A 19,053-nucleotide genomic window follows, 5' to 3' on the forward strand; every position below is an offset into this window, starting at 1 on the left:
AGCAGCCCGATTCGAAATCAGGTCCGACCCGGAATCGTCTTTCGTTTAGGCCCGGTCCGGAACGAAAACGGGCCGTTCCACCCCATCCTCGGCCCGGAATCGATCCAGACCTCAACCCTTCAGGATTCGTTCCGCGTCCTGGCGGCACGAGAGGCGGAGGCGAGGCGGCCTGGCGGCGCGAGTCCAGCGGAGGCGGCGGCGGCGGCGGCTGGCGGATTCGGCTCCCCAGCGACCTCCTTCTCGCCGGTAATCCCCTCGTCCTCCTCTTCTGTCCCTCCTCTATCGTTCTTGGATCTTGCCGGTGATGGTATTTCTTAGGATCCATGTGCTTTTGGAGGAGCCCCACGGGTGGAGGGCCGGGTAGTGCCGGCCGATGTGGGCGTGGAGCGCGGCGCCGGCGCCGGAGAAGACGAGGATGGAGGCCGCATTTGTCAGGACGAGGAGCAGCACCACAGCCCTGGATCTCCACCGTCGCTGCTGATCTGATCTGGGCTTCTTGGCGTTGTCTTAGTCCATGCTCCTCCCCATTCTCTTGATGCAACACCAAGGTGCTCCGACGCAGTGGCATGCCATGGCGCGGCGGTGTTTATAGGTGCGTGGTTTTGGCAAATTTAGGTGACGACCAGGGGAGGAACATTGGACGAGAGGTTTTCGGACTAGGATGCTTAGAGCCGAGCTGTTGCTTGAGGAGTGAAAATATAGCACGATAAGCTTTTCAAAGAAAAAAATATATATAGCACGATAGCTGGTTTGGTGAACTTTAGGGTTTTTTTGATTCCTGCCATTACAATTATTGAACTTTAGAGATATGCCATTACAATTCAGCTATTATGAAATTTGCCATTATAATTCTTCATCCATTCGAATCTTGCCATTTTATACGTCTTTCACGTGCTCAGGCCCAATGTCAGACCGTATACATATACGTATATTTCGTATGGACGAAAACACCCCTGCTGCTTCACTCCCTCCACTCAATGACGTGTGGGCCCCACTCGTTAGGTTCTTCTTCAACCTCTGTTTCCAGAAAGAAGCCATGGATGAAGCACCTGCGTACGCTGATCTAGAGCTATGGACCATAAGAGGACGAGCAGGGGGGCTCTACGGCATCATAGTGACGACGCGAACTCATCGGTGTGCATCTCGATGCCTGCGATAGGCGTCTTGATGGCTGTCCTCGTCGAACAATGAAGAAATCGATGAGATTTCTTGAATGAAATCGAGCAAGAACGGAAGAGGGTCGGGGGAGAGGGAAGGCCTGCTGTAGCTTCGAGGAAGGTCCTCACCCTCGCGGACTCATCGGTGAGCTCCTTAGCGGCTGGAAGGCAGTGACCCGGCCGATCCAGAGCTCCCGGCGGCAGGTCGGGCCATACTGGTGGAGCGCGCGGCCGCAGGCGGCAGGCGAGGGTGGGGTGCACGCCACTGGCGCGTATGCGGGCCGAGGGCACCTAGGGCAGGAGGCTTCACGTGGGGCCGAGCAGCCGCTGCAGTCATGGCAGCTCGCAGGCGAGCCATCGCCGCCACACGGCTGCGCGAGCGTGCAGCAGCAGCAGCCGCGCCGCCCTTAGGCACAGGCGCGGGCGTGCGGGCGTGCAGCCATTGCCGCCCCTCCGGCACTCCCTTTGATGGTCGGTGGATGGAGAGGTGAAGGAGGAAGACGGTTGGAGGTTGAAGAAGAACCTGACGAGTGGGGCCCACACGTCATTGAGTGGAGGGAGTGTGAAGCAGCAGGGGTGTTTTCATCCATACGATATATATATGTATATGTATATGGTCTGACCGTGGGCCTGGGCATGTAAAAGACGTATAAAATGGCAAGATTCAGATGGATGAAGAATTATAATGGCAAGTTTCAGAATAGCTGAATTGTAATGGCATATCTCCAAAGTTCAATAATTGTAATGGCAGGAATCCAAAAAACCCAACTTTAATTTGGATTGTACTGTTACCGACATTTTAGTTTGTTTTCATGCTGCATGCAAGTAGTGTTCCTCAGTTGGAACTACCTGCAGTAGTTGCTCCATGTCTTAAGGTTTGATGAGTTCCTATTGATGGTTTGACCACATTAGTATTCTTTCTGGAACTTGATTGCCGCAATTGCCTTAGAGCAACCACAATGTGCTCCAAAAGCAGTCCATAGGGACTAAATTATTCCGTATGGACCGACTGAAACATTGTGGAAGAAGCAATAGAGTGGTCTATAGTTAAAGTCGTCCATAGCACTATGGACTGCCCATAGAGAATAAAAAATATTTCTCTCCACCTGTACCGCCCTCGAGGCTGCTGCACGCCCACCCCAGCCATCCGCGCTGCCCCAAAGCTGGTTGGGATCGTGTTTTTTTTATATTTTTATATGGACCCCACCTTATGGGCTGGACATTGTGGAGGATGAAATAGCAAAGGACTACTGAAATAGCAAAGGACTACATTGAGCTTTATGTCTAGTAATGTGTGTGCATTGCTAATGTTTACCAATTTATCATCTTTATTTTTCAGGTTTTTGGAAAAGACTTCGTTGGTGTTAGGTTTTTCTCAAAAGGGTAAATGGGACCGGAAGGACCTTCAGTTGTGACTGTCCATGTTACTGGATTTAAGAAGTTTCATGGGGTTGCTGAGAACCCAACTGAGAAAATTGTGACCAATCTTAAATCTTGGAACAAAGGATACTAATAACCAATGTGATAACCATTTACCTCTGTTAGATGAAAAAGACACAAATTAGATCTTTGTAATTTTCTTTAACTCTTATGATTGTTAATATTGTTTTGGAACAAAGGATATTTAATTTAACAAAAAAATTAAGTCAGTTGTTCATAGCTGAATACCTGAAGAAAACCGAAGAATGAAAACCTTATTTCTCTTGGTATTCATCCCTCATGAATGTATAGCATCAATTAGTGGTAACTGATAGCTTTTCTGAAAACTGGATTACTGGAAATGAAAGGTCCAGTGTTGAGAATACAATCGAGATTCATTTTGCATATGATTCATAGCATACTGTTAGCTATTTCTTTGACTACGACATCATGGAACAGTAGAAAACCAGTGCGAACTCTCTGTGATTCTTGAGAAATGCCATTTTATACGTTTAATGTTCTTTTACTGTCAAATGGTTAGCAAACTCTTTGTCATTGATAATCTATTCTGTTGTCGATCTAATCGACATCAGGCCAGGATAATTTTCATGAGATCTTCCCTCCATTTATCTGAGGTGATTATATGCATGCAGGCTTGCTGGTATCCCATGTGAGGTGACTGAATCCAGTTTTGGTTGCTGTGATGTTATGTATTACCACGGTCCATGATGTACTCTGCCAATCATATGCTGTGCTGTGATGGTTTCTGATGGAGAAGGATCCATTGTTCTTTTGAAGCATCTCAATGCTGTGCTCCAAATTGCCATGCCATGCAGACAAAGGTTTTTCTTTATAAGAACAGACACATGTTTGAAAAAATCTTTGTACAGTTGATAGTTGTGGTCGCTTGTGATTAGCTTGACCTGTCATCAACACTTCGAAAAAAAATTCCACTCTTGTGTCTTTAGTCACCCGTGCAACATGATCTATTGACTATTGTAGTGTTCACTCGTCCTGCTGGTATAACTAAGATTGCCAGATCAGCGTGATTGAATTTGGAGTGTATTCGGTGGTATGTAATCAATGGATGTTCATTCGGTGCAAACTCATGGGACTTATCCTGTCGAATAGCTCTACTGTTGAGTGGACGAGTAGGATTTAATCGTAGCCTGATTGATTCCATTTGTGTTGTTCGGTTTGAGTGGATGAGCCGGATTTAATCCTGGCCGGATTGAGTGAAACGGGTGGAATCACTCAAACCGGGTCTGGAATTAAACCGGGCCTGGAATCAAAACAGGTCTGCCGAACAAGGCCTTATTTGATAGGGATAAACTTTAATCCTCTTATTTGGATGCCAATTAGAAGGATAAAATACTGTATAGACAAGGGCTAATTTATGGTTAGAATTTAGTAGTCCTAATTATTAGATCCTAATTGCCCCATGCTAAGTCCATTAACACAACGAGGACAAAACAGCTATAGCCCCTCTGTTTTAGTCCACACAAACAGAACCTTAGTCGTATTAAAATGCTCGGGCGAGAATTCAAGCCCACGGCATTTCAGGTTAACCAGACTAATATTGAGCAATTTCATAGGCACGACTATTTCAATTTCGTTGGATTACCTTATCTTGTCTCTGTATTTGCTCTCCCAGAGAACTTTACATTGAAAAAAAAATTCTTGAATCTTATCTTGTAATTAAGGTAGAAGACCAGCCACGTAAATTTGCTCCAAACCCCGAACCCCGGCTTTTGTCGGTGAAGCGAATTTTTAACACCAGCCCTTTAAATTCGCTGATTCAAACCCGCGCCTGCTCTCGCGGTCTCACTACTCGCCCAGCGCGGCAGCCGCGCAGCACAGCACTCCGCGCCCCTCCGCCCTTGCCTCGCCGGCCGCGTCCTGGACTCCCATGTCCCAGCCCGGTCAGCCGCGCGCCCCGCATGGCCTAGGACGCCCGCCGTGCTCGAGTACCCCGGCCGCCGCTGAGTAGCGCCGACGCCGAGAGGGTAAGGAGCCCGCAATCCGAATGCAACTAAACATCGCGCTGTTCCTCCGCCACGTCTCCTTCCCTCCGGACCCGCACCTCCTCCCCACCGCGCTCAAGTCATGCCCGGCGCTGCGGCTCGCCCGCGCGCTCCACGCCGCCGCCGTGGCCGCGGGCGTCGCGCAGGACCCGTTCGTCTCCTCCTCGCTCCTCCACACCTACCTCCGCTTCGGCGCCACCGCCGACGCCCGCTCCGTGTTCGACGGAATGCCGCAGAAGACCGTCGTCGGCTGGAGCGCGCTCGTCGCGGCGCACGCGGCGCGCGGGGACGCCGAGGGCACGTGGCGTCTCGTCGACGAGATGAGGCGGGGGACCGCTGGCGGCGGCGCGGAGCCGAACGTCATCACCTGGAACGGGCTTGTGTCCGGGTTCAACCGGAGCGGGCGCGCGCGCGACGCGGTTCTGGCGCTGGCGCGGATGCACGGAGAAGGGATCCTGCGGCCCGACTCCACGGGCGTTTCGTGCGCGCTCTCCGCCATCGGGGACCTGGGAACAGAGGCCATTGCTGTCGGCGAGCAGCTGCATGGGTACGCGGTGAAGGCGGGGTGCAGGTTGGATGCCTGCGTGGTCACCGCGCTCATCGACATGTACGGCAAGTGCGGACGTGCTGATGAGATTGTTCGGGTGTTCGATGAGTCCTGCCATATGGATGTTGCTTCCTGCAACGCTCTCGTCGCTGGGCTATCTCGAAACTCGCAGGTCTCAGAGGCACTAAGGTTGTTCAGGGAGTTTGTTGCCCGAGGAGTAGAGCTGAATGTGGTGTCCTGGACATCGATTGTTGCTTGCTGTGCGCAGAATGGGAGGGATTTGGAGGCTGTGGACCTTTTCAGGGAGATGCAGGCACAAGGGATTGAGCCGAACTCTGTCACCATACCTTGCGTGCTGCCAGCGTTTGCCAATGTTGCAGCTCTGATGCATGGGCGTTCAGCACACTGTTTTGTTCTTAGGAAGGGCTTTTTTCATGACATTTATGTGGGAAGTGCTTTGGTGGACATGTATGCAAAGTGTGGCAGGGTCAGAGATGGGAGGAAAATCTTTGATGCAATGCCATCCAGGAATGTGGTGTCATGGAATGCAATGATTGGTGGCTATGCTATGCATGGGGAAGCTGCAAGCGCTGTTCAGTTGTTTCAGTCCATGCTGAAATGCAAACAGAAGCCTGACATGGTCACCTTCACCTGTGTTCTTGCTGCCTGCAGCCAAGCTGGCCTGACAGAGGAGGGGCGCCACTACTTTAATGAAATGCAGAAAGAGCATGGCATTTCCCCTAGGATGGAGCATTATGCATGTATGGCTACTCTTCTAGGGCGGGCGGGAAAGCTTGATGAGGCATATGATCTCATAAGTGAGATGCCATTTGAGCCAGATGGTTGCATCTGGGGCTCATTATTGGGCTCCTGCCGCGTTTATGGGAATGTGGATCTGGCCGAGGTTGCAGCGGAAAAGCTCTTCTGTCTAGAGCCACAAAATGCTGGTAATTATGTCCTGCTTTCCAACATTTATGCTTCTAAGAAAATGTGGGAGGGGGTTAATAGGGTGAGAGAGATGATGAGGGATGTGGGCTTGAAGAAGGAAAAGGGTTGTAGCTGGATAGAGATCAAGAACAAAGTGCACATGCTGTTAGCCGGTGACGACTCACACCCTATGATGGCTGCAATAACTGAGAAGCTAAAGCAGCTTAATATTGAAATGAGGAGTCTGGGCTTTGTGCCAAGCACAGATTTTGTCCTACATGATGTGGAGGAGCAAGAAAAAGATGATATTCTTGCTGTCCACAGTGAGAAGCTAGCTGTTGCACTGGGTCTCATAAGCACGAGCCCAGGAACACCCCTTCGGGTGATCAAGAACCTCCGAATTTGCGATGACTGCCATGAAGCAATGAAGTTTATATCAAGTTTTGAGGGGAGGGAATTATCTATTAGAGATACCAACAGGTTCCATCACTTTAGGGATGGAAAGTGTTCCTGTGGAGACTATTGGTGATCTTTGTTGTGCTTCCCTGCAATACAATATGCATAACAACCTGAGGATGATGGCTATGAGAGCAGAGCATGCATATCAACAAGGTAATTGTTTAACAAATGTACTACAACTTTCATATGAAAGGAAGAAACTAATACAATATCATGACTAATGCATTTTAGAATTTAGAATTTATCTATCTCACATCTTGATCCTAACCAGGCAATTGTGTAGTGTCTTGAGCTGACAATTTTAGAATTTATCTATCTCACATCTTGATCCTAACCAATCTTAGTTTTGCTATGTTGTTCTGTATTCATGGAACTACGCACATACAGTGCCTGAGTTCTTTAGTTAACAGTTTGTGTAAAAAACTGAATTTCAAAATACATTATGTAAAGCTTAAACTTGGAATATCATAACCAAAAATCACTATTATGTAGTGTCTTGAGCTGACAATTTTAGAATTTATCTATCTCACATCTTGATCCCAACCAATCTTAGTTTTGCTATGTTGTTCTGTATTCATGGAACTACGCACATACAGTGCCTGAGTTCTTTAGTTAACAGTTTGTGTAAGAAACTGAATTTCAAATACATTATGCATTATGCAAAGCTTAAACTTGGAATATCATAACCAATGTGGTATAGCAGCAAGGTTTCATTTCCTACTTTTTAATTTTTCTTTGTATCGCATGACATTTAATTTCCTGAAACTCTCCAAAGACATTTTGTATTATCCTTCAGTATCTTTGTTATACAACAACATAGTCTTTTTTTCCCAAGCAAGTTGGGGTAGGCTAGAGATGAAACCCGAAAGAAATAAGTTCAAGGTTCAGGCACATTGATAGCTAGTCTCCAAGCGCTCCTATCCAAAGCTATCTCTTTAGAGATATTCCAATCCTTAAGGTCTCTCTTAACCGACTCATCCCACGTTAGTTTAGGTCTACCTCTACCCCTCTTTACATTATCGACCCGCTCAAGAACCTCATTACACACCGGCGCCTCAGGAGGCCTTCGTTGGACATGTCCAAACCATCTCAGCCGATGCTGGGTAAGTTTCTCCTCAATTGGTGCTACTCCGACCCTATCCCGAATAACTTCGTTCCGGACTCTATCCCTCCTTGTGTGCCCGCAAAACCACCGCAACATCCACATCTCTGCTACACTCAGTTGCTGGACATGTCGCCTTTTTGTAGGCCAACATTCAGCACCGTATAGCATCGCCGGACGAATTGCTGTCCTATAGAATTTGCCTTTTAATTTTTATGGCACCCTCTTGTCACAAAGGATGCCAGAAGCTTGTCGCCATTTCAACCAGCCAGCTGAAATTCTATGCCTAACATCTTCATCAATGTCGCCATCCTTTTGTAGCACCGATCCTAAATACCGAAAAGTATCATTCTGGACCACCACTTGTCCATCTAGACTAACGTCTCCCCCCTCATGCCTAATCGCGTTGAAATCGCACATCATGTACTCGATCTTGGTCCTACTAAGTCTGAACCCTTTGTATCTTTGTTATCGATCATGCCTTCAGTATCTTTGTTATACAAATGGTGGAAATCCTTACTTGCAAAGATACACTGGCTTGGTCTTTTTTTTTTACAATTATTTCAGTTGGAATGTGTATATATTTGATATAAGGATATCATCAGTAATAGCTTTATCCGCAGCTTGCTTCATTTGAATGGTTGAATCCATGGAAGTAGCTAGCAAGTTAGGAGGATACTAAAAAAAAAAAAAAAACTCTACCCAAGGGGAGAGACATCTCCCGAAGGCAATGCTGGAAAGGTATTAAATTTATTGATGATACACTGTTGGAGGCTAAATACAAGTTATATGGCAATCTGCAAGTTCCAAGGACGTAAACAGTAAGTTCGTGGGAATATGAATTCATCAAATGTTCCATGATTTGCAGTGTGATTGTGGAAATGTTCTTAAAGAGTTTATATTTCTTGGGTGTAGCTTCTGTTTTCAATAACCTTTCAATAATAGGTATGCAGGTATAGTTTGTGACCGTAAGCCATTTGTTGGCAATATATGCTACTATTTGGAAAAAAAGGTTCAAATATAACATTAAATTTTTTTCATATTTATCAACAAATATGATTGATAACAGCATTGGACCAATCTAATCTTCCCTGTCATTCCTATCAGCAGTCAAAGTTGGGTCTTACGGCAAACTGACACAGTAGAGCAGATATTGAATATGCAATTGAAGTTAACTTCCCCAAGAACATTATTTAGATGAACAGTAATGTTGAGGTGCCCTCGACATCTCTCTCCTCACCTGTTGGGTTCTGCAAGTATCGACTAATATCTAGATTAATATATTTTATTAACTAGCGCCGTATTCTTTGTGTACTATTAAATCTTTATTGTATCATGTAGTATGGAGATTCAAAGATGCCAAAAAAGAAGGATGACAACATTCATGAATCCCCTGCTTATCAATGAGTCAGATTTACAGATGAAATATTGGAAATCGTGTGTTAACATATACAAACCCATATCTGTGCAATATTACAAAATCCTACACTCATACCGTACAACTTTAAATAAGTGTTGATCGACTCGTGCCTCTTTTCTAGGAGTCGAAGGAGTAGTAGATGCCGTTGGTCCACTCGACGTCGTAGGTCGGGTTGTGGACGAGGTTGAGGTTGCAGCCCTTGGCCAGTCGTAGTAGAGGTCGATCAGCTGCAGCCGGCCGCCGCGCGCTCTCGCCCTCGGTCAGGTTGGTCATGACGTCGGCAACAGAGAGGGGTCGCCAGCGCATGCCGCCATGGCAGTGGACGGTGACCCCTGCGAAGGATCTGGTGGCGAGAACTGAGGAGCAGGAGAAGCATTTTTTTTAGATTAAGGAAAATCCCGGTCTTGAATATTCACAAACGAATGTCTACAGCCAACACAAACTGCAGTACGCAGACTGCACAGCATATAGCTTAATAAAGGAGAAAAACACAAACGAGATTCTGCTTTAGCAGCCACCAGAGCTTACAACCAGCAAACTATCCTCACCACAAGCTAAAAAAAACAGAGTTTTAACTCATATTAAGAGAGGACTGCTGACCATCCAAACACTTCAAAGAAGCTAAGACTCGATTCTTCTTCTAAAATTCCAGCCTTGCTTGGCATAGAACTCCAGTAGTACTCCCTCCATTCTTCCACAATTTTTAGCTATAAAATTCTCCTCTTCCTTTTTAGAGAGCTGCGACCATCTCCTTGCCCAGAAAGTCCCTCTAAAAATGACCTGCAAATACGAGTTAGGAGTTGTTTGACAGAAAACTACATTATTTCGGCAAAGCCAAATGGCCCAACAAAGAGCCACCGCACCTACTAGTAATTGTTTTCTTAGTTTAACAGAAAAACTTCTGAGCCAAGATCGCAGCAGGTTAGTTACACTGGAAGGGGGTTGTATTCCAAAAACCATCCTTACCGATCCCCACACAAATTTTGCAACATGACACTCAAAAAACAAATGTTGTATGGTCTCTTTACAAGAACAGAAACAACATGTACTATCACCCTTCCAATTCCTTTTTAGCAAGTTATCTTTTGTGAGGGTTACCCTTTTTTAAGTACCACAAAAAGATCTTAACTTTCAGTGGTACCCTTAACTTCCATAAAACACTATGTTCCGGGAGTCTGCCCGCCTGCATTATATCTCTATACATTGACTTCACTGAAAACAAATGATATTTAGGAGGCGACGGTGCCGACCTCTGGCGTGGGGTGCCAATGTGCCATAGTAGGCGAGGCGACGGCAAGGAGTTTGGGCGTGGGGTCCCATAGATTTTGGATGTTTTGGGTGGGTACACCGCAGTGGTTTTCCCTCCATCCCGACAAGTGGGTCCATTGGGAGGGTACACCACAGTGGTTTTCCCTCCATCCCGACAGGTGGGTCCAATACGAGAGTACGGTACGTAACATATGTTTTCAATTATTTTTAATCTTTATAATATAGTATAATATAGATAGATATAGACAGATAAAAAACTAAATATGATAGTATATCTATATTTGTATATATCGGATGTGCTACATGACACAGGTATACACTAGACGGGCTCATAAGTCGCACACAGGCAGTGCAAATTAACACAGTCGTGGGGGGCAATCAACTCATGAGGGTGATGCCGGAGTCGGCCACGATGGGGCTCCTCACGACGTGATCCTGCGACACCCAGCTCAGGCTCCCCTCGACGATCTTTTGCTCGTCGCTGGCCCTGTCGCTGGCTCCGGCGGCGGCGCTCACTGTGACCGTGAACGTCTTCCTCTCCTTCACCTCTGTGAACTCGAGCTCCGCCGGCTCCACTTTCACGGCCAGCCCTTTCGGCGCGTCGACCTTCGCGGTGTAGCTCGACCTCGCCGGCCCGACGTTCGTCACCGTCCGGTTCACCGTGAACGGCTCGGCGCGCAGAGGCACCACTATCGCCGGGTAGTTGAGCTGCGCCGCGCCGACGGGCTCGACCTCCGCGCACGTCAGGTTGGCGCTTGCTCCGGCTATGGCTCTCAGCGCCGCCTCGCCGAGGAGCTTGCAGATGTAGCCGGCGTAGTCGCGCACGCCAATGTCGTACACCAGGCCGGGGTCGACGGCCCTCGCCGGGACCACGTGGCCGGCGCCGACGGCGTAGGAGCTCGCCGTCTGATGCTCCTCGTCCATGATCCGGTTGCCGTCGTTGTCGACGGCGCTGGACGTCGTCATGATGGCGGACTTGACCGCGGCAGCGGACCAGTCCGGGTGCGCCTTCTTGACGAGCGCCACGACGCCGGTGACGTGCGGCGTCGCCATGGACGTGCCGGAGATGATGTTGAAGCTGTAGGACTCGGGCCCCTCGATGGGCACCAGCGACGGCCACGCCGCGAGGATGTTGAGCCCCGGCGCCATGATGTCGGGCTTCATCACGCCGGGGCTGGCCACGCTGGGGCCGCGCGACGAGAAGGCCGCCACTATCGGCGCCGGCTTCACGCCGACCACCGTGCTGTTGAACATGATCGTCGCCGTGTGGTTGGTCTTGGACGAGCCCTTCATGGCGTAGCCCATGATCTTGGTGCCGTCGACCGCGGTCACCTGCGACATGGGGAGGTTGTAGTACTTCTCCAGGACGATGGTGTACCCGAAATCGGGCTCGTTGACGAACACGACGCCGACGCCGCCGGCCTCCCGGACGGCCTCGATCGAGCTCATGGGCGGCACCGGCGTCTCGGTGTCGCACACGACCATCATGCCGGTGATGTTGGCGTCGAAGAAGTCGCAGTAGTTCATGCCCTGCGAGTAGTAGAGCGGGTACACCATGGAGCTGAAGTGCTTGTCCTGCGTCAGCGACTCGCCTTGGAACGTCTCGCCGTCGCCGAGCCGCACGGTGGCGCGGAAGCTCCGGTCCACCGACCCGGCCGCCACGGTCAGTATCCACGGCGCCTCGTTGGACAGCGTGGAGGGCAGCGGACCGCTGTTGCCGCCGGCGCACACCACGAGGACGCCCTTGGACGCCGCCGCGAACGCGCCGATGGCGATGGGGTCCTTGTCCAGCGGCGTGGAGACGCCGCCCAGGGACACCGACAGGACGTCCACCCCGTCCTTGACGGCGGCGTCCATCCCGGCCAGCAGGTCGGACTCGAAGCACCCTTGGGCGTCGCAGACCTTGTACACGGCCAGGTGCGCGCCGGGCGCCATCCCGGCCGCGGTGCCGCCGCCGGCGCCGAGGCCGAAGGCCGAGGCCCCTTCCACGAACCGGCCGGCCGCCGTGCCCGTCGTGTGCGTCCCGTGCCCGACGTCGTCGGCGGTGGTGTTGTCCCCGACGAACGACGCCGCGCCGATGAGCTTGTTGGTGCACTGCACGGGGGCCTGGCAGGCGCCCTTCCACCTGGCGGGCGGCGGCGGCATGCCCTCGTCGCGGAACGAAGGGTGCTTCTCGTCGATCCCGGTGTCCAGGAACCCGATGATGGCGCCCTCGCCGTAGCCGGTCGCGTTCCAGGCGCCGCGGCCGGGCTCCAGCCCGAGGAACGCCGGCGTGCGCGTGGTCATGAGCTGCACCCTCCTCTCCGGGAACGCGCGCACGAACCCCGGCTTCCTCGACACCGCCGCGAGCTCGCCGTCCGTCAGCCGCGCCGCGAACCCGGACAGCACGCTCGTGTACGAGTGCCGGACGCGCCGCCGCCGGCCGCCGCCCGAGTCCGGCAGGAACGACTCGTGCCACAGCCAGTGCGCGGCCTCGTCGTCCGCGTGCTGCAGGCGCGCCGCCGGCGGCGGCTCGACCAGCACGATGTAGGTTCTGGCGGCGCCATGGGTCCGCCGGCCGCCGGCGCTCCGCCGTGCGGGTCCTGGTCCTTGAGGGACGTAGCCCAGCACGGGGCACGCCGCGGCGACCAGGAAGACAAGGGCGCAGACGGCGCGCGCCACCGCCATGCCATCCATGGTTGCTTTCTGCGTAGATGCATTTGGTTGGCGGCACCGAAGTTTATATGCGCCGAGAGATCTCAGGCCGGTTTGTTCATCTCTCTGCGTCGCTCTACCGTGCACGCAGGCGTGATCCCAGGATACAAGGCAGCGCCCCTGCGCGCCCCCTGAAACCATGAACTCGCGGAACGCGTGTGCCGTCCATCCGTTGCTCCGCAGAGCCCGTGGTCAGGACTCAACAGCATCGATTTGGTTTGGTGTTGCTTGCAAATTTAGCATGATGCGCCAATTCCGACCCTTCTCCGGCCGGGCAGAACCTATGTGATCCTGATGTCCATCGGTAGGTGACATCTGCGAACAAAGAGCACATTGTTCTAGAGAGGCTTTTGTACTTCGAAGTGATGGTCGTCCGCAACCGAGACTGCAGGTGTCCATTTCAAATTCTCAGAAGAGAATTCAGTGATCAACCAGTGACGGCCACTGAAACCAACTCTTCAGCAGATTGAACAATGAAACTATGGCGGAGAAGATCAGAAGTCTCGACAGTATTTACACAGGACTGTTACAGAAACATTGAGATTAATCGACAGGTCTAATGGTTGAATAATCAGAGCATGATGCAATCCAGACTTAAATCAACAGCCGCACAAGTTCGCTTACTACCTCAGCAGCTAGTCCAACAATCCATATGGCATGAAAACAAGTCCAGAAGAGTTCACATCCACTAGCTCCATGCGACTTGGGACTGAAGGGCGTACCTAGTTAGTATCGCTTATACAGAACAGAAAGCATTGGGTCCGCATTGTAATCGTGCCCTTTCTTGTCCAAGCAGCACTCAGGGCACTCATATTTATCTATGTGCTCTGCTTGAGCAGCCGATACCTTCACACATTTACCATGGAACCAGCGATCGCACACATTGCAACAGATCCAGAACGCGTTCATACGGTAACGGTTACCACAGCTATCACATATGGTTGGCTCAGTACCACACCCTTCATCCTCGTCCTCGATCTCCTTATTCTGTGCAACAACCAACCCATAACTCTTTGCATAAGACAACTGGAACTCATTTTGTGTTAGGTGCATGCATTAGCAACTCGATTTGCAGATTCTAAGCTTTGCAAAAAAAAAAAAAAGAGAGAGAGCAGCGTACCATTTTCTCTCGATGATATATGCGGCGATATGTGTCACTAGCAGCAACTTTTTCATGAACAGTTTGCAGACTGTTGATCATAGCACACAAGCGTTGCCTGCTAGACAAAAGAAGCAATAGTTGATTATGAAACAGGTTCTCAGCTAAAGCTTTCACGAAACCATTGACATCAATGAAGGGCAAAATATTAATAGCTGAACATAAGACAAAGAGACTCTTAATGTACAATGACAATTTCAATAACAGAACTAGAAAGCAAGGAGATAGTTTCTAACTCAACATGAGGCAATAATCCCTTGGTATGATGCAGCACAAAAGAATCTAATTAATAAGCTTTTGGACTTTATAAGAAAATGTTTCTGGAAATAACTTAGTGCAACATAATCATTCAACTGAGCCAACCTTTCCATCTTTTAAGATGATTTACTTCTTGACTTAGATAATGTATGATGGTTTAGAGAAGAAAAGATGGGATCTTGACACAAGATATCACAAGTCCAAGCAAAAGAAAATCGCAACCATTGATATTAACTTCATTTGAAACTACTGTTAAAGCAAACTAACACCGAATATTTTGGTTCGTTTGCACATGATTGATAAGTACTTCTCTACATTGGAGATCTTGTTGAAAGATTCAATTTATTCACAGTATTTAATTTCATTAAAGGGCTCATGCATCACTTTTGTTTTTCTCGAAAGTGCAGGAGAGCTGCGCATTAACATATTAAGAAGAAAGAAGGGGTAAGAACCCCAAATGGTACAAACAGGGCCTGCACCAAGCCCAAAACAAAACCCTTAAGAACTATTAACAAAAACACACAAGGGGTGAGACCTGACCAACAAGAACCGAGGACAAGCACCTATACCACCTGATTTCCTAGGGCGAGGATGTGTGACACTCCTTGAGCCCCAGCAAAAGACCATTGTTGTAGATATTCTTGGGCTCATGTATCACAAAATGCAATAGTGAGCGAGCAAGTACTGCTTGTTACTGATGTAGCGCTCTACAACAGCCACAGGCATTCGGGAAGGAAAATCACATCTTCACAAACATCCAGCCTACTGTCTCAAGTTGCAGTTTGCATTTCAAAAAAGAAGTAGCTCTAGTTATTCGGGAGTTGGTTGTGCAATTTTCCTTATTTTCCCCTCTCTTTCTGTCTATTGATTTCTTTCTCTGCATATACTTTGTTTCCTTTTCTTATATTTAATATGTAATCAGTAGGGGGCACCCTCCTGTTTTCATTGAGGAACAACACCACAGGCGCCAACAATGACTCTCAGGGCCATTAACAAGTGCAAATTATGAGAAAGCAGAACGCAAGTGCATTGCGTGCCAAATTCCAACTATACTATACTCCAATGTTTCTTTTTTTACATGTATACTGCAATGTTCAGGTCATGTCCAAAAGCATCAATTCAACTCTACTAAAAATTTCACGGCCAAAGTGGAAAAGAAATCAGAGTTAACGAAGGTAGTAGAAAAAGTGCAAGAGGTTGAAACAACATAGAAGCACAAATGTCCTCACTTATCTACATGATTTTTCATGTAAATGGAATGCAAATGAACATTTGCCACTCATAATGATCCCTGAAATTCAATTCAAACCTGAATCGCTTTATAATATCATACCGTTAATCCATTGAAATAATCTTTCACATTTTAGAAAACAAAATACACAAACAGAGCATTACAATGCCTGACAAGATGTTGTAAGTGCTTGTTAGGTACTCCCTCCATTCTCAAATATATGACGTTTAGGACAAGTTATTTAGTTCAAAATGAACTAATTTTGTTGTCCTAAACGTCATATATTTGAGAATGGAGGGAGTACTAGCTAAAGGAGATGAAATATCTTGGTTTGAAACTTTTAGTTGACAGCAAAACTATTCTAGTATGTTCATTACTATCGTATCTGATCTATGTGAAGCATAAAGTTAAACTATTAGAACTGCCTACGTACTCATATAATTAAAAAGTATAATACCTTGCTTGAGTCCCCAAATTGGCACCAAGGAAGGAGATCCGAATGAGCCATGCATCACAGTGCATGGCAATGTGTCTAAGCCACTTCGGGTGTTTCATGTCACCCCTCACTAGTTTAACGCCGAGCATTCTCGGATCAGGCTGTCCGGGTGGTTTGAGCAACTTTAGCGGTCGCAGCTCCCAACTCTCATCACTGTTGCCATACAGGTACAGGGTTTCTGTACCTGCAAGCCAAACACATGGGCAGATTTGCTTGTGCACACTTCAAACATTCGAGAACTATATGAGAAGCTTGCGCACTGTCTCTGATTGCTCCGGCAAGCAGGCACTCACCTTCGCTGCACTGACGAGAGAATGTCGTCTCATCTGCGCAAGGCACAATGCCATATACAGTTAGTGGCAGAGCTAAGACGTTTGGGACATAGCCTATACAGTAGCAAAAATTGAATAGCACAATCACATAATGTTCTAATAGAAGTAAAGGAAGTAATTACTGAGAATCACCAAAGTGAAATTTAACATTTTTATCATGAACTCGTAAGAAAACGTCTAGTTTGAGGAATGTGTACTTGATCTTTGTTAAAAAATTCACCTTTTCTTCTTCTGGATATACTCCTAAACACACAAACTTACAGAAGCAGAGGAACACGTTTATAATGTTGTAATTAATAATCGTAAAAAAAGGAGAAACAAATTTATAATGCTGATATGTACGCGTTCGATCAGCACGCATGAAGAAAAGAAAACCCCACGAGGTTCATCACTTCATCCTGAGCGAACGAATTAAATGGCGAAAAAAAAACATCTGCGCGGAGGATCTCCTTTCGTTTGGATCCACGGGAGGCAAGAACGGGAGAACAAAGAGGGTTTTCTCACCTTTGGTGAGATGAGGGCGGCGCGCGGCGGCAGGTGAAGTCCCTGAAGATCCCCTCCGCTGTGCACGGCGGCGGGAGCGGGGCAGGCCGTGCGGGGGGCGGTGTCTCCCTCGGCGCGGCCGTGGCCTGGCCGTGTGTAACAACCCGTGGCCGCCGGCGATCGCCGTGGCGTGAGAAGATCACAGATAGCATGCGAGATAGGCGAGAGGGGCGGGCGATGAACCCTGAACCCCGAGCTCAACTTGTTTCTCAAGAAGATCAAAACATGTCTTCGTTACAGAGCAGCTCCGGCTATATGCGCGGGCTTGAGACACTGACCGCTTGGGTCCACCAGAACATTACCAAATGAAATAAACACAACGCTAACTAGTGATATGTCGACGACGCCTTGCCAATTGCCGCCTCCACCGTAGTGTGCGTGACACCTCCCCCGGCCGAAGAAGTTGCTTGTCCCCAAGCAACAGCATCTGGAAACCGCCCCTTGACCATGTTGAAATCTTCCCAGGTTGCCGATGCTGCGGGTAGATTGCTCCACTGCACAAGAACTTGAGGTACTGCATGGTTACCTTTCTTTACAAGACGGCGGTCCAACACCCGTTCAGGTTCCAGATCCTGGGAACTGAGATCTACCAGCTTGGGCAACTCAGAGTACACAGGTGAGTAGTTAGGAGTAAAGGGTTTAAGCTGGGAAACATGGAATACCGGATGGATGAGGCTGTGGTCAGGCAAAGCCAAACGATATGCTGTTGCCCCAATGCGCTCAGTGACTGCAAAAGGGCCAAAAAACTTGAATGCAAGCTTGGGATATGGTCGACTTGCCACGGACTGTTGCACATATGGTTGCAGTTTCAGTAACACTTGCTCACCCACTTGAAACTGACGATCAGAACGCTGTCTGTCAGCCTGCAACTTCATCCTGTTCTGAGCAGCAGCCAAGTGTTCTTTGAGAGCGGTTAACTGAGTCTCACGAGTCAACAAGAAGTCTGAAGCTGAGGAAGACTGATCAGCAGAGACTGGGAGCATTGTGCCAAGTTCAGCATCATAACCATATAAGGCCTTAAAAGGGGAACAACCCAGGGAAGTGTGATAGTTGGAATTGTACCATAGTTCAGCGAGTGGTAACCAGGACTTCCATTGCTTGGGTGTGTCATTGACTGCACATCGCAAATACATCTCTAAACATTGATTGACCCGCTCTGTCTGGCCATCCGTCTGTGGGTGGTAAGCCGAGCTCATCAACAACTTGGTGTCCACGAGAGAAAACAAAGCACACCAAAAAGCACTAGTAAAAATCTTGTCTCTATCAGATACTATTGATTTTGGAAAGCCATGTAGCTTGACTACATTATCCAAGACCAGTTTAGCCACGGACTGTGCTGCGAAAGGATGTTTAAGTGGAAGAAAGTGGCCATATTTGGTAAACCTGTCAATCACCACCAAAATGGTATTGCTGCCATCAGAAAGAGGAAGTCCCTCAACAAAATCCATGGACCAATCTCTCCAAGCTCCTTGAGGTATTGGCAGTGGTTGTAGGAGTCCAGCAGGATGAGTCAGCTCATGTTTGGCCTGTTGACAAATTTGGCATTGTTTTACATATTGTTCCACATCCCTTTTTATACCTTTCCAGTGAAAAAGTTGCTTCAGTCTGTGGTATGTGGCCTTGCCCCCTGAATGACCCCCAATGGCAGAAGAATGCATAGCTGCTATCAGTTTAGTTTGCAAGGCTGAATTGCTGGCAATCCATACTTTGGATTTGTACTTGATCAACCCTTGCTCCAGTGTGTAACCTTCCTCATCTGGGCTATGCACTGCAAGTCTAGTCAGAATAGACTGAGCTTTAGGATCTGTAACATAAGAATTTAGAACCTCCTGGATCCAAATGGGTTGCACCTCAGATATAGCCTGTAGGGACAACAAGTGCCCAACCCTGGACAAAGCATCAGCTGCCAGATTTTCTTTCCCTTTTCTATAAACCACTCTAAATTGTAAGCCCATCAATCTGGTCATTGCCTTCCTTTGCATATCAGAGTGAAGGTTTTGCTCACACAGATAAGAA

At 48.6% G+C, this 19,053-nt stretch overlaps 3 protein-coding genes and 1 long non-coding RNA gene across 5 annotated transcripts; 2 read left to right on the forward strand and 2 right to left on the reverse strand.

The window, feature by feature from the left end:
- Nucleotides 1–88: 88 nt before the first annotated feature.
- On the forward strand, nucleotides 89–3,704 carry LOC120698917. Of its 2 annotated transcripts, XR_005685101.1 has the most exons (3): nucleotides 89–246; nucleotides 319–592; nucleotides 2,497–3,704. It is a non-coding gene; the product is annotated as an uncharacterized LOC120698917 (long non-coding RNA). The 2 variants fall into 2 exon arrangements; XR_005685102.1 differs by lacking the exon at nucleotides 319–592.
- Nucleotides 3,705–4,399: 695 nt separating this feature from the next.
- Nucleotides 4,400–7,020, forward strand: LOC120698918 (pentatricopeptide repeat-containing protein At1g20230-like). The gene has a single exon (XM_039982700.1). It carries the CDS (start codon nucleotides 4,603–4,605, stop codon nucleotides 6,601–6,603), a length of 2,001 nt encoding a protein of 666 aa, XP_039838634.1. The 5' UTR covers nucleotides 4,400–4,602; the 3' UTR covers nucleotides 6,604–7,020.
- A 3,497-nt stretch (nucleotides 7,021–10,517) lies between these two features.
- On the reverse strand, nucleotides 10,518–12,975 carry LOC120698919 (subtilisin-like protease 3). The gene has a single exon (XM_039982701.1). It carries the CDS (start codon nucleotides 12,608–12,610, stop codon nucleotides 10,703–10,705), a length of 1,908 nt encoding a protein of 635 aa, XP_039838635.1. The 5' UTR covers nucleotides 12,611–12,975; the 3' UTR covers nucleotides 10,518–10,702.
- A 555-nt stretch (nucleotides 12,976–13,530) lies between these two features.
- On the reverse strand, nucleotides 13,531–17,126 carry LOC120698920 (PHD finger protein ALFIN-LIKE 5-like). Its single transcript, XM_039982702.1, has 5 exons — nucleotides 16,999–17,126; nucleotides 16,456–16,488; nucleotides 16,124–16,346; nucleotides 14,139–14,238; nucleotides 13,531–14,044 (listed from the first exon to the last, which is right to left on the reverse strand). The coding sequence occupies exons 3-5, from the start codon at nucleotides 16,249–16,251 to the stop codon at nucleotides 13,745–13,747; spliced, it is 528 nt and encodes a 175-aa protein (XP_039838636.1). The 5' UTR covers nucleotides 16,252–16,346; nucleotides 16,456–16,488; nucleotides 16,999–17,126; the 3' UTR covers nucleotides 13,531–13,744.
- Between the last annotated feature and the right edge of the window lie 1,927 nt (nucleotides 17,127–19,053).

Source organism: Panicum virgatum, chromosome 3K (assembly GCF_016808335.1).
Source record: "Panicum virgatum strain AP13 chromosome 3K, P.virgatum_v5, whole genome shotgun sequence".
In the NCBI taxonomy this organism is placed as follows: Eukaryota; Viridiplantae; Streptophyta; class Magnoliopsida; order Poales; family Poaceae; genus Panicum; species Panicum virgatum.

What these genes read in the sequence shown, in the direction of transcription:
- LOC120698918 (XM_039982700.1), top strand. Translation starts at nt 4,603, where the DNA reads ATGCAACTAAACATCGCGCTGTTCCTCCGCCACGTCTCCTTCCCTCCG.
- LOC120698919 (XM_039982701.1), bottom strand. Translation starts at nt 12,610, where the DNA reads ATGACCACGCGCACGCCGGCGTTCCTCGGGCTGGAGCCCGGCCGCGGC.
- LOC120698920 (XM_039982702.1), bottom strand. Translation starts at nt 16,251, where the DNA reads ATGCTCGGCGTTAAACTAGTGAGGGGTGACATGAAACACCCGAAGTGG. An exon ending in AATTTGGGGACTCAAGCAAG is followed by an intron (nt 14,239 to 16,123) that starts GTATTATACTTT and finishes TCTTTTGTCTAG; the next exon opens with CAGGCAACGCTTGTGTGCTA. An exon ending in TATATCATCGAGAGAAAATG is followed by an intron (nt 14,045 to 14,138) that starts GTACGCTGCTCT and finishes AATGAGTTCCAG; the next exon opens with TTGTCTTATGCAAAGAGTTA.